At 41.8% G+C, this 15406-nt stretch overlaps 1 protein-coding gene across 1 annotated transcript; it reads left to right on the top strand.

Annotated features, from left to right (window-relative positions):
* Window positions 1–4492: 4492 nt before the first annotated feature.
* PVALEF (parvalbumin like EF-hand containing) lies at window positions 4493–12133 on the top strand. The gene is made up of 4 exons (XM_032209243.1): window positions 4493–4604; window positions 5579–5714; window positions 10356–10471; window positions 12087–12133. The coding sequence occupies exons 1-4, from the start codon at window positions 4499–4501 to the stop codon at window positions 12131–12133; spliced, it is 405 nt and encodes a 134-aa protein (XP_032065134.1). The 5' UTR covers window positions 4493–4498.
* The last annotated feature ends 3273 nt before the right edge of the window (window positions 12134–15406 follow it).

Here is a 15406-nt window from a genome sequence, read left to right as displayed (position 1 = left end):
ATGGAATGGAAGGGTCACAATGTAATGTAGAGAGGAGGGCCAGCGTTCTTCGGAGCACATTGAGCTCCAGGACCAAACAACACTCTTGCCAACAAAGAGCACTAGACACCACAGCTCATCTTATTTGGCATTAAAATAAGACAGTAAACTTGAGACAGGGCTTCAGTCTTCTCCATCCCCATTTTATAATTACAGATTTGGAGGAGTGGATGCTAGGCTGATGGCGCAGTAGTTAAAGTTAGTGCAGTATTGTAGGCAAATTCTGCCCACAGCCTGGAGTTCAATCCTGACGAGGCACAAGGTTGACCCATCCTTCCATCCTTCCGAGGTGGGTAAAATGAGGATCCAGATTGTTGGGGGCAATAGGCTGACTCTGTAAACCACTTAGAGAGGGCTGTAAAAGAATGTGGGGTGGTATATAAACCTAAGTGCTATTACTATTCCTAAGTTCACATCATATACACACAGGCTCGTGGTCCACACTACATTATAATTAAGTGATGACTGTTCAGGGGCTGCTTGTTCCCAGTCTCCAATTATCTCACCATCCTGAAGCACAGCACTGGGGGTGGAGGGGACAATTGAGACAGCAAGCATTGGGTAATCTTTCTCCCCAATGGCTCTCGAAGGAGCTCAAGTAGAAACTTTACTCTGTAAAGGTCGCTTGTAAACAAACCAACTGATCTCATTGCCATTATGGACACCTCAGTGCCCTTTAAGGAGTGGCCTGGGGACAGCTGCCATGGTTGCACCAGCTTGGCAGCCTCTCACCACAATGTCTTTTGATTGCCAGACTGAATCACTGTTTTTCTGATTTTTCCATCTGAGAAGCCACAATGGACGCAGCCCAGTTTCTGATCCGGCTGTGTAGATGCATTTTCAGGCCTGTTGCTGTTCCAACCTCTTCTTTTAGGGGCCTGGCAAGATGTTTGCAACCAGCCATTATTGTTTTTTGATTGCTATCAACCATTTCTCCTAGTTGCATTTGCAACCTGCACAGTATTCTTCAAAAGCTGAATGATCTTGGTGGCTGAAAACGCAACTTAGAAAAGTTTGGGAGGAAGATTGGATGGCTGGATTTGCCTGAGAAATAGAGACCGTTGTGTTTAGAATGTTAACTTCTCCAATTATTCATAAATAGGAATTTGAAAGGGCTTTTTAAATGACGTCCATGCAATCTAGAATAAGAATGACTTAGAAGGGCTGCCAGAAAATACGAATTACTTACAGAGTAGTTCATTTTGTGGAAAAGGGAGAAGGCACTTCTAAATCACAATATTAATTCCTTGAATTAATCAATGCAGAGAATACTGGAGTGGAGACCTAACCAGTAGCTTGCCTATCCTTAAGAAGGAACAGAATTTTAGAATTTTCTCAGATACATACCACTTTGGTTATCAGGTATCCTTGCATTTAAACTGAGAGTGATTGATGGATTGCATGGGTAGCTGACAGCTTGTGAATCTGCATGGCTCGCCATCATCAGGCCTCCAAAGAACAAGGCAGAGATGTGACAAGATACCATCTTACTTGAAAGAGAATTTTACCAATATTAAGAGACTTTCCACATTGATATGCATAAATGATTTTTCCTGCTGACAAAGGAGAATATTTGTAGCTCAGTGTTGAAACGAGGGGTCCTTGGTGCTCTCTGAATTTGGTGGTTTTCTTGCAGACATTTCATTACCCAAACTCACAGCATCAGTGCATTAAGGATACCCCACCCTGATTTTTCTGCTCTACAATAGCCCAAATGTTCCAATATTCCAATATTAGATATACCTCTTTCATAATTTTTGATTGTGAGAGAGACTACCCCTTTTAGACATGGGCTTCCTAGACCCCCTGTTCCACCACACAGATTAGGCTACCACCTTATTCGTTTACCTCTTTCTCCATAAATGTTATTAGCACTCTCCCCTTTGATCATTCATGCCCCTTTGTCATCCAACCATTGAGTAGGGATTTCCATTTGTGTTATTAAATGAAGAATACGATGCAAAGTGTGGGAAGTAAGCGTGACTCACATCAAAGTTCACCTCGGCTATCAGACACTTGGCTGCTGGCGATGAGGAAGGAGCCAGGGAGAATGAACTGCTGACAGCGTCATTGGCAAGATCAGTAGCTAGCTCAGTGCAACAGGATTTACTGGAATTTGAAATCTGCCTTTGGTTTTAGCAGGCAATCGAAAGCTTCTTTCTTTTGGATTAAATGGAAGATAATCACAGTAACCAATACTGTCTCTTCACTTAGGACTGAAATCTACTTTGGATTAATGGATTTCATCTGTGAAATTGGTAGGAACTCCTGTTGTGCATGGGAATGAAAGCCAAAGGGCACAGTGCAAGATTTTCCAGTCCCCCCCCCCCAACTCTGCTTGGCTATCTACAGCTTCAGCAGAGTCTCATTCCGCAATTCTGTCACTTCAGGTTGGAAAAATCCTTCTCAGTAGTTACTCCCAGTTTTCAGAACTTCCTATCAAGGGAGGCAATCTATTTCAATAGCAAAAATATTTGTATTTGGGCAGGACATTGGTGGAAAAACAGACTTCTAGCTGTTGAAGTTGAGGCCACCGTATTGGAGCCGAGGATTGGGGGGGAGTGTTAGGGTGCATTTTTATAATTTCTATAACTGCTTTTTAAAATGAATTTGGTGGCTGCCTTGATACCATCCATTGGTGGGAAAATTGGACATGGATTCCATAAATAAATAACAATACATGCTAATTCCAGCAAGCCACCAAACCAAAAAGATAAGTTAGGAAGGCTGACCTAGGCAATTGTCATAGGAAGACAAAAATACGTCTGAACAGGGTATTAAATATATAACCTGACTTGAGGCAAGCAAACATGGGCAGCCTCTGCATTCCTCATAAATACAATCAGTGACAGAAATTATGCCCCTTGTCTAAAAAACAGAATTCAGCTCCCTTATTATGCTTGAAAGCAAGATGCTCAAATCTCTGTAGTTCTAGCACTTTGTCCTCTGGGGTGTTATAACCCTAGTGCTAAATCAAAAAGATATTATATGTGACTTTTTGTCAAAAAAAATCTTGATATGTTTATAAGAATATGAAAACAACACTAGAAACCATGGCAATAGCAATGGCGAGAGCATCGCTCGGAATGCTTAGTTATGAATTAGCATTACAAGAAGGAATTACTCTCTTCCTTCTCATCAGGATGGTTGAAATTAAAAGGTTGGAAGCTTTTCCATTCAGGATTTACCAGGATTTCACATAAAGTCCAAAACGGGAGATGCTCATTAAATCATCATGCTATAATTCACGCTCATTTGGCTTCCGTGATAAGAATTCCATTAGGACACAGCTATGTGGTTGTGCTCCAGGATTCTAGTCAACCAGCCCTGCCTTCTTCTCTACTACTCTTACCCCCCCCCCACCCAGTGCGATTTATTTTTCTCACTCTTGCTTTGCTCATTTCCTACCAGTATTATGTGCCCCCACCCTCTGGGCAAACTTATTTCTCATTGGATTGTTTTGGGAAGTTTTGCACAACAGGTTTTTTTCCTCCCTAAGTTATTCGAATTTCTATAAATGGCTATATCTCTTGTTAGGATGGATAATATCGCCTGATTACTTTAGAGTGGTACTACCAATAAAACTGAGCTGGAACAGTATCTTTTGGAAGTACAGGTAGTCCTTAACTTAGGACCACAATTGAGCCTAGCATTTCTGTTGTTAAGTGAGACCTTTGATAAGTGAGCTTTGCCCCACTTTACGATCTTTCTTACCACAGTTGTTAAATGAATCATCGCAGTTGTTAAGCTAGGAACACGGCTGTTAAGTGAAACTGTCAGAAGGTCACAAAAGGGGATCACATGACCCCAGGACATTGCAACCGTCATAAATATGAACCAGTTGCCAAGTGTCTGAATTTTGATCAAGTAATCGTTGGGATGATGCCATCGGTCGTAAGCATGAAAAATGGTCACAAGAAGTCATTTTTTTTCAGTGTTGTTGTAACTTTGAACAGTCACTGAACAAACTGTTGTAAGTCAAGAACTACCTATACTGTTTTAAAAGAATCTTGTTTAGAATTGGTTAGGACATGGGTTTTACTGTTTTAAAAGAATCTTGTTTAGAATTGGTTAGGACATGGGTTTTACTGTTTTAAAAGAATCTTGTTTAGAATTGGTTAGGACATGGGTCGGCAACATTAAACACTGAAAGAGCCACAAAGGTCCTAACCAGAAGCCCCCCTCCCCCCGAAGTCCGGTTCCCCCACCATAGTCTCCTCCTAGTGTAGCGTCCTTTTTCCTCTACCTGCCCTAACCGAAAGCCCTATCAATGGTGGAGCCGACTGGTGACAGGGAGGAATGAAAGAGCCACATGCGGCTCCAGAGCCGTAGTTTGCTGACCCCTGGGTTACGATGTGTCAGACTGCCGCTGCTAATGTGCAAGAGAAGAACTGCCACCTTTTTTTAATACTCACGTAAATTCTTCTTCTTCTTCTTCTTTTTTGCAATCAATAGCATCATGGAAGATGATTTTGCTTGCCAACTCCAAAAAATGGCCTTGGCCATGGGTGTATCCCTGACGGACAAAGATCTTGACCTGTTGCCCTCAGAAATGAGGCACCACGGTAAGGAACAAAAGAAACCAAAATTGCTGAATTTGCAGTAGATTCCTAAAGGATATCAGATATCACATTCAAATTAACTGATAACCTGCATTTGCATATGCAGGTTGTCTATGACCTACAACCACACAGGAGCCCAAACTTTCTGTTTCTAAGCAAGACAGTTGTTAAGTGAGTTTTGCCCCGTTTTTATTACCTTTCTTGCCACACTAGTTAAATGAATCTCTGCAGTTGTTGAGTGAGTAACATGGTTCTTAAGTTAATCTGGCTTCCCCATTGACTTTGATCATCAGAAAATGATCACATGGATGCCAGGACACACAACCGTCATAAATTGCCAGTTGCCAAGTGTCCGAATTTTGATCATGTCACCATAGGGATGCTGCAAGAGTCATCAGTGTGAAGAAGTCATAATTCACTTTTTAAAGCGCTGTTGTACTATCAAATGATCTAAATAAATCAAAGGTAGTATTCAGCAGGTTCTGACCAGTTCTAGAGAACCGGTAGAGCAAATTTTGAGTAGTTCAGAGAACCGGTAAATACCATCTCTGACTGGCCCCGCCTCCCATCTATTCTCTGCCTCCCGAGTCCCAGCTGATCGGGAGGAAATGGGGATTTTGCAGTATCCTTCCCCTGCCACGCCCACTGTCACACCACGCCCACCAAGCCACGCTCACAGAACTAGTAGTAAAAAAAATTGAATCCCACCACTGAAATGAATGGTTGTCCCATAGAAATAGAGAAGCTCCATAGACATTTAAATGAATGGTTGTAGGTCACAGACTACCAGTACTATAGTTTTCAATGTTAAATCTGGACTTGTTTCTGTCTGAGATGGGAAGTGAGCCATAGTTATGTTCTACATATGAAAATAAGAGCTTCCACATAGAGTATCGATAATGTTCTGCAGACTATATTTACAGTATATCATGCTAATAATATAATTCATCAATTAAAAATTATCCGTTCTGTTGCAGCTTCATTCAATTACACCAAGTTCCTCGAATACATGCAGAAGTTTCTGACATCGGATGAGAGGGAGACTCACCTGCGTAAAGCCTTCAAATTGCTTGACAAGGATGACAGTGGTTTCATTGAATGGAATGAAATCAAGTAAGATAACGTTGCTGTCTATTGCTACGAAACACAGGGGAAAGTTAACAAGGGCAGTCGTGGCTGATTGCTTTATTTACAGATGGAGAGGTAGAAAACATTGGAGTGGAGTCACCTCATCATTTACAAAGCTAAAGTTGTTAATTTCTCAGGAACTAGGTTCATCTGGACTCAGCTGACCTATGGACTTAACCAGTGTTTAGAAGCTACTACAGCAGGGGTGGGTTCCTGCCAGTTCTAACCTCTTTTATAGAAGAGGTTCCACAAATCTACAGTGCCGTTTAGAACCGGTTCCAGCTCCCTCCCCCCGCCCTTCCGCACATCATCAAGATGAAGAGTGAGAGGAGGAATTCTGGGAGTTGAAGTCCACAAGTCTTAAAGCTGTCAAGTTTGAACACCCTTGGGTTTTTTTTTTCTAAAGGGTTAGGGGTGTAAGGGTCTTGTAACTTGACAGCTTTAAGACTTGTGTGCTTCAATGCCAGAGTTCCTGAGCCAACATGACTGGAGGAGGAATTCTGGGAGTTGAAGTCCACAAGTCTTAAAGCTGTCAAGTTTGAACACCCCTGGGGGGGTTTCTAAAGGGTTAGGGGTGCAAGGGTCTTGTAACTTGACAGCTTTAAGACTTGCATGCTTCAAATGCCAGAGTTTCTGAGCCAACATTTTGATTGCTAAGAAAGAGCATTGTTAAGTGAGTTTCACCACATTTTACAAGTTGACCATGCCCACCCAGTCACATGACTGGCAAGCCACTCCCACAAAGCAGGCCACACTTACTGAAGAGGTTCTAAAAAAATTTGAAACCCACCACGGTACTACAGTCATGTCAAGAGTGCTGAAGTGCTTCCATATTGCAAGGATTAACCAGTGACATTACCATTGCCCAGAGGACACCCAGTTGGGGGCATCTTTCATGTCCCCACTAAGCTGCCCAATGATGTGGTACCCATCTATCTACTCATGGTTGCTCGCTTTGGAACTGCTGGGTTGGCAGGAGTTAGAGCTAGTGACTGGAACTCATCCCGTCTCAGACACCAGCCTGCCAAACATCACACCAGCATCCTAACCCTATGAGTCACCATGCTCCTTCTCTTCAAGGTTATTTACAGGTGTTTTAAGTCATTTTTGGCACCTTGCTTCAATGTTTCAGGACCTATCTTTTCCAGCTTTTTTTAAAGGATTCTTGAAGTCATTTTTCCAGAACTGGTCTGGTTCTTCAGATGATGAGAGGCTTTCTAGAGATCCTTGAAGCCATTGTAATATATTTTGCACATGTCCTTCAAAGCATTGATTCTTGAGGTCTTCTGTTGATTTTTCAAGCGAGCCATTATACTTAGGGCATCTCAAAACTCTAGACTTCTGCAGATCCTTTAATACATGCTTTAAGCCATGTTTAAAAGGGACGCAGTGGCTCAGTGGCTAAGACACTGAGCTTGTGATCAGAAAGGTCAGCAGTTTGGCAGTTCGAATCCCTAGCACCGCATAATGGAGTGAGCTCCCATTACTTGTCCCAGCTTCTGCCAACCTAGCAGTTCGAAAGCATGTAAAAATGCAAGTAGAAAAATAGGGGCCACCTTTGGTGGGAAGGTAACAGCGCTCTGTGCAGCTTTGATGTTTAGTCATGCCAGCCACATGAACACAGAGATGTCTTCAGACAGTGCTGGCTCTTCGGCTTTGAAACAGAGATGAGCACCACCCTCTAGAGCCGGGAATGACTAGCACATATGTACGAGAGGAATTTTTAACTTTACCTTAAAGCCATGTTTATAAATTAGATGAGTCCCATTATTATATGAGTGATTAGAAATGGTCGGTCTGGCAACAGAAATGACCATTATCTCTCTATATATCTCTCTTCCCCCTCTCAACTTTTGAAATCACATCAATAGCTACATAAAATTAGTCTGAGTCATAATTTGACAGCTTTGCCAGAAATTATACAGCTAATGCATATAAAGACAGTGCATTTAGGCTTGAGAAGAGAGCTGACGTCGCGATGGCATGACATGCGATCTTGGTGCTCCGAGATTGCAGTCAAATTTTTGCCGCTGGACAGTCCATTTGGACCTAAACTGTCCCGCAGAGATGGTGATTGAGAAGGCACCTCCTGCTGATCTCAGGGACACTGCAAAGTCCCTGAAAGATCCAGGAATAGCCTTTTTTTCCAGCGACAGAAATGCAGCTAATAAAGCTGCTGAAGTTGGGAAAGCTCCGTAACAGGAAGAAAGCAGAAAAAGAAAGTGTGTCGAATTGGTGAGGAAATTTTATTATTAGAGGGAGAGACTACCCAAGAAAAAAAAATAGGTTAAGTTAAGATTGAAGACAAAAGACTGTAGGCAGCGAGATTGATCTGCATTGAACTTAGTCTGTTATCCAGTTTCTAATTTCTTTTTTTTTTTCCACAGAGGGAACTTTTGCAGGGGCTCCCTATTTTTTAAACTGAATGGATTAATTCTTCTTTTTTCACTTTTGTTTATATCTATGGATTAAAATTCTCCTTTTTTAATATAATGCTTGATTTGATTGATTGAATTGTTTTTTATCTCCATTTAAGGTTTTTTTTTCTTTCTTAAAATTGGAATATAAAGAAGAAAATAAGAAGGATTATAAAGTGGGTTGTAACAACAGGAGGAAAAGCAGTTACACTGCCACCTAGAGGCTGGAGGCTGGATACATTGTTTTTTTCTTCTTTCTCTTTGATCACTTGAGATTCAAGGTTCTTTCAGCTTGTTTACTGACAGTGATAGTAGGAAGAGCACAAGTTGTTTATACAGGTGCCTTTTGGAAGTTCTATCACTAGCTTTTGGAAGGAAAACAACATTTTGACTTGAAAGATAATAAATGAACCTGTTTGAAGTTTATTAAAATAGCCTTGAACCCTATAGTGGCAGTATCTGCAAAATTGAAAGAATGGCCCAGCAGGAAAAAGAAACTGTAACATTGCAAATAATTATGTTTGAAATTCAAAATCTATTAGTTGTGACAGAGAGAATTGAAAAGAGATTGGAGAATATGGAATACAAAACAGAAAAATTTGATGGAGAAACTGAGGAAGTTTACCAAATGAAGAAAGTGGAGGACAGAGTTCAAAAGATGGAAGAAAAAAATGAGCAAAGCGATAAGAAAATTGTGGATACTGACAACAAAGTGAGTGTGGTTGGTAATGGCAAGAGCGGAATATGGAAAGGGGAGATGGATGGACTGGAACTCTACCCCAGATTTCAAAGCACAGAAGAAGAAAAGAGAGAAAAATTGACGGAGATAAGGAGAGAAATCTTGATAGAAGCACTAGCGATAACCAAAGATAAGCTGATGGAAAGAGCAGATGTTGGGTTTCAAACTTTTGTGAGATACGAAAGGAACAGCATGTTATCAAGGGAGGTTTATACAAGATTTATTAAGAAAGTAACTAGAACATTAATGCTACAAATGGCAAGAGATATAAGACCGTACTATTGCTGGAGGGACACAGGTTGATGCAATGAAAATGTATAATAAAAATTAAGCTAAATTTAGTTTACTAGTAGTATGTATAAAATGAAGCGACAATAGCTATAGTTAAATAATGATTAATAATGATAACAATACATATAGATATAATAGTTTGATAATATGACATTTTATATAAATAATATATGGAGATTATAAGAGGAGGTTTAAAAGCTTTATCTAGAATGTGTTATAAAGATATATTGTGATTGGATGATTTTAGGATGATTTAATGGAATGTTATCATATAATCCTATTCTAGATTTTGAATATTATATATAAAAGGACGTAAAACAATTATAGTCAAATTAAGGTTGATATATAATAATTGTGATATACATGAATATAGGTGAATTTAAAATATGCGATTTAATATGAAAAGCAGGTGGTGACTATGGAAGAGATGCATGGAAATACTGTAACCAACTGACACACTTTCTACAATTTGTAATGGAAGATGGGTTTTTTATTTTTATTTTTATGTTTGTCCTTGTTCAAAAACAAATAAAAATTGTTTTTTTTAAAAAGACAGTGTATTTAGCATAAAGGTTAATCCTTATATTAAGTAATGGCTATGACCAATCCTGTTTTCTATGGATTCTCTTATATTTCTTACCCCAGAATTAAGTGGATTGAAAAGTAGAATTGGAACTTCCTATCAAGACTATTCCTACCTCCTGTGTTAGTGTCGATTAAATGGAACAGAATTCTGGCTGTAACAATTACGGAGAAAAGGTTAACAGATGCAACCTTTGCCAACTCATCATGTGCACTGCGTGTGTCGAATCCCGTTACATGTGCCTGTTCAAATCTTGTCTTCTGTTGCATCTGATTACCTTACACAGGACTAGTTTCAACATGATTTTTCAGCTAAGAAAGTGCCTTGTGTCTCACCATTATACCCTTGTTATATTTTTAGTTCATCTACCAATCGCAATCTCAATTTCATATGACTTGATGTATTTTCAAATACTGCATTTTTACATGCTTTCAAACTGCTAGGTTGGCAGAAGCTGGGACAAGTAATGGGAGCTCACTCTGCTAGGGATTCGAACCGCCAAACTGCCAACTTTTCTGATCGATAAGCTCAGCGTCTTAGCTACTGAGCCACTGTGTCCCTTGCTGTGCCTCAATTTCCACCTCTTTCACCCACAGGTACATCCTAGCCACAGTGCCCAGTAACATGCCAATTGTCCCCTTGTCAGACGAAGAAGCAGAAGCCGTGATCCAGGCAGCAGATACAGATGGCGATGGAAGGATTGATTTTCAAGGTGGGCAGAAACAGAGCTTAAGAACAAAACTGGCACCTTTTTCATGGAAAAAAAACACTCTTCCTTCTTAGACAGAAGTCCACACAGAAAGCAGCCACACAAAAGCCAAATTTGACTTAGCTTGAAATTAAACAAATTAAATATTATCTGTGAAATTGTTCCCCATAGCAGAAATACAAAAAATTCAGCTTTGTAATGTTACAAAGAACAATGTATACTTTTAGACAGATTCCATGAGATGTGCCCAACTTTCCCGAGACCATTTTGGCCTTCAATTGCTGCAACAAGCTTTTAAAGGAAAATGGGGCTACTTAGAGGCAAATAAGCTTCAGAGTAGCCACTGTTATGCAAAGCTCACCTCTAGGACACTTGTGAGGACAATATTAGAACCAGAAAGTCAGAAGACCTTGTAACAAAGTTGGTTCAATTAAAAAGCAAGGATCGTGGAACAAGCAGCATGCCCGCAGAAGAGAGTGACACCAAAATGGAGACTCTTGCCAGCCCTAGCATCGCCGGGCCTGCCGCTCTTTTTGCGGCCACCACTAAGAGAGGGGGATGCGGTAGCTAGGGTTTGCAGGAGTGGCCTCTGCGGGGCCATTCCGCGTGGATGGCAGGTACAAGCGGGGTGCATGGGGCATGTTTCCCCCTTACTTCCCCCGGGGACTGGCTGTGCATGCATTTCAAATGTTTTAGGAGATGGCTTCTTTTCAGGGGAGGGCTTATTTTAGCGCATGCACTCAAAAGCGCAATTGGGCTTATTATCCATGGAGGTCTTCTTTTCCGGGAAACAGGGTAGGTGTCACTGGCTACAGAAAGAAAGGAGGCATTCACACCCCCTCCCAAAAAATGCCCTAAGTTCCCATGAAACAAATGGAGCTTGGAACTACAGCATCATGCAGGCCTTCCCAGTGGCATGGCTACATTAATACTCACTTTTAATGATCAGCTACTGCATATTTTATATTTTTAGATTAGAGCCAGTTGTTTATTTCTTGGCACATTTTAATCCAATTGACTTAAAACAGGGGTGTCAAACTGGCAGCCCGTGGGCCAGATGCCTCACACCCAGGCCACCCCCACCCCGGCTCCTCAAAAAAAAATCACAATATATCACGTGACATCATGTGATGCGATGGAGTTTGAAAAGAAAAGAACCACACGCAAGCTAGACTTTCTGTACTTACAAAGCAAGTGTAGCCCAGAGTGATGTTTGAGGGCTGCTATACCACACGATTATTTGCTTAAAACCATTGAAACAGCTGTGTGAAATGATTAACATCCGGTGGTAAAAATTGCCACAATTGGAGTAATTTTCTGCAGAAAGAAAGCATTGTAAGGTTCCTGGTGCTCTCTGAACGTGGTTCTTTGCTAGCAGACATTTAATGACCCAACTATGACACATTATCAGTGCAAGTGAATGAGGACTTTGCTTCCTGTTTATACAAGCAGCTTGCCCTGCCAGCTTTGGGGGTAGTGGTGGGCAAATAAAACATGCCACACCATAACAGGTTTGTTCTTATATTTGGCGTGAGATAGAAGAAAGCTGGCAATTGCTGCCTTACATATTTTTTTTAATGCAAAACCTACTCACTCTGATTATCTTATTGCATTGCAGAGTTTTCTGATATGATCACCAAGGAGAAGATTCCAAAGAAAAAATAGAGAAAAATAAAACTACCTCTTGCTTCTGTACTCAAAAGTAGTGTGCTGGGCTGGGCTGGTTGTTGGAATCTGCTGGTACTTGTATCTCTGATCATTCCCTCTCCCTTTGAAGTACTTTTTTTTTTTTGCAGGAAGATTTTTGGAGGCGGGTGGGCGCACATCTTCAGCTTGCTGAATGACTTCTGTAGTGCCCCAGAAACAATTCAAAGCATTCATTATATTTCTCTTTTGTCTTATGAAATGCCCTGCCCAATCTTTTGAATAGTTTTTTTTTCCCCTGGCTGTGCTACACGAGAACAGGAATCATTTGAGCCACGGTGGCGCAGTGTGCAATACTGCAGGTTACCACTGCTGGCTGCTTGCAATTGGGCAGTTCAAATCTCACTGGCGCAAGGTTGACTCAGCCTTCCATCCTTCCGAGGTGGGTAAAATGAGATCATTGGGGGCAATAGGCTGACTCTGTAAACCGCTTAGAGAGGGCTGTAAAGCACTGTAAAGCGGTATATAAGTCTAAGTGCTACTGCTATTTTCTTAGCCTATACTCGCCCAGTGGAAGACATATAGTTGTGGTAACAGAATGAGACCAGCTTTTTTCAGAACAATGATGAACAGGTCTATCCTTCCCTATTCTTTGCTGCAACCTGCCCTCCTCCTCCCTAGTCTTTATTCATTAAATTTACCAGTGCCCTGACTGCTCCCTTTGCATGGAGGATTAAATCCTGTTTTCCTTGGCTCTGCCCCTTGGGGAAGTGGAGACCTGTCAGTGTGCAAAATACGCAGTGGGGACATTTCCGGTTACAGAGAACATGGGACTGAATGATATTCTGGATGAACATGTTCTGAAACCGCACCTCCTCCTAATGCCATGTTTTCCTCTCCTCTAAATCCTTTGCTGGCCTTGCAATACGGAACTAGAATGCTTGCTTGGGTTTTATGCCACGAAAACAAAAATGCTCCTGAGGCAAGTAAACGCCATATGTTTCCACCACATTGGCTGTAGCATACCTTTCTTTGACAAGGCATTTGAGCATAGTGAAAAAGAGGTAAAAGGGGAGAACTGAAGATAGATGCGTGCATGAAACCACCCAATGTATTGTATTGTATTTGTATTTATTTGTCTTGTATGCCGCCCACTCCCGAAGGACTCTGGGCGGCTCACAATAGACAAGGGAAGGGGGAAGACTAGACAAAGACAACACTTTAAAAACAAAACCGCAACATTCACAATTTCTGCGGGGCTGGATGTTTCACAGGCCCCCCCGGCCTGCTGGAGCAGCCAAGACTTGGTGGCTTTGCAGAAAGCCGGGAGGGTCGTAAGGGTCCGGATCTCGACAGGGAGATCATTCCAGAGGGCTGGAGCTGCAACAGAGAAGGCTCTCCCCCGGGGGGTCGCCAGCTGACATTGGCTGGCGGATGGAATCCAGAGGAGACCTAACCTGTGAGATCTGATGGGCTAAAGATCTATTCTATCACAAAAAAAAGTCCTGAAATGGTGATCCTTGTTTTCCTTTGCAAACCAAGTGTCAACAAGGGGCATCAAAGACTCACTACCAGAGCTGCTATTGAGCTTAGCAACCAGGGGGAGGAGGGATGTTTCCAATGCCCAGTACTCATTCAGAAAAAGACATTTCTTGAGGACTGCAGCAAAGGTGGGTTTCTACCAGCTCGGACTGGTTTGACCAAACCGGTAGTGGTATGGCGGCCTGGGTTGCTGGAACCAGCAGCAACCCAGGCCTGCCACACCCCTGAACCAGTTCCCTGGTCGCCGCTGTCTCCATCTTCTGCGCAGGTGCAGAACAATTTTAATTGAACTGCGCATGCGCGCACGAGCGAACTGAGCACACGAACGAACCGGCAGTAAAACCGGCCAGAACCCACCCCTGGACTGCAGTATGGGAGGAAAGCTTTCTGCACCTGGGTTTGTCCCAATGGGCTAACTAAGTCCTTCTAGATTCTAGGCACCACTTTGTCACTCAGGGAAGCCCATCTGCCTGCAAACACCGCCCACAGCATCTGCCAAGTGTCTTTATTTTTTAAATATTCACCTTTTATTTGCAAAATGAGGAGCTTACAAAGAGGCAAGGAAAACTTAACTCTCGTGCATAAATTGCATTTCCCAAAATGTCTCTGTACCCACATTCATTTCATAGGCATGTTTAGAAAGCAAGGAAGGGGCCTGTACTCCCATGTTTTATTTGGATAGGTGCTCTTTGTACAGAGGGAAAAGACTATGGGAAGATGGGTTGGTAAAACAGCAACCTGGTGGCTGTAATTCTTTGATTGGCCATGCCAACTGTGGCAACCTTGCGAGTGCAACTCGCCTCCAGAAGTTGTAAATTTTGCAACACTGGAGGTTTTTAAGGAGAGGTTAGACAGCCATTTGTTTGAAATTGTATAGGCTTTCCTGCTTGAGCAAGGAATTAGTGTAGAAGACCTCCAAGGTCCCTTCCAGGTCTGTTATTCTATTAAGTACCCATTAGGGGTGGGTTGCTGCTGGCATTACTGCCGGTTTGGTGCGCGATTTGGAACCCACCTCTGGTACCCAAACATTGAGCTCAAAATTCCAAGTCTGCACACAGGTTCTCTCCCCTTCCCCACTTTTAGTTCCTGAATTTAAGGAGTAGCTTTAGAAACCTGTATAAACTGTTTCCTTTGGAAAGCACACAATGAACATCTATTCCCCCAAGCTCCATGCTTTAACACAGCACCAATAGTCCAATATGAGGTGGCAGGCAGCAAAGCCAGTTGCCCATTTAAAAGAACAAAACCTTTGAACCTGTGCAGTTTTATACTTGACTTAAATCAAAACATTTTAAGAATGAGCCACTGTAACATTAAATTATTTGGCTAGGAATTAGCACTCTGTTCTTGCATTAAAAGGTAATACAGTATATAAAAAGTATAATATATGCACACCAGGGAAAGCAACTATCCTAAAATATTCAAAAGGTTTCTGATACTTAAAAAAAGAGTAGCAGTCAACGCATTACTATTTTCCTTTGCCCCATTCTCTTGTTGCTGTCTAGATAATTTTAGAGCTCCATGGGTTTGTAACTCCTCAAATGACATCATCAGGCCACATTCAAACTGGTTGATCAGGGTTAATCTATGGATGGGAAACCTCTAGGAAATACCAAGTTTGTAGGTTAGACTGGGAAGTTTTTTTTTAAAAAAAATTAGATAACGATGACAGACGCCTTTGGTCTTCTTCAGAGCAAAAAGCTACAGGGATGGCAGAGGGCTTTGGCCTTTAATCTGGAAGGAGAGCAGGAC

This window comes from Thamnophis elegans, chromosome 2 (assembly GCF_009769535.1).
Source record: "Thamnophis elegans isolate rThaEle1 chromosome 2, rThaEle1.pri, whole genome shotgun sequence".
NCBI lineage: Eukaryota > Metazoa > Chordata > Lepidosauria > Squamata > Colubridae > Thamnophis > Thamnophis elegans.
This window is presented reverse-complemented; position numbering and strand designations above follow the sequence as displayed.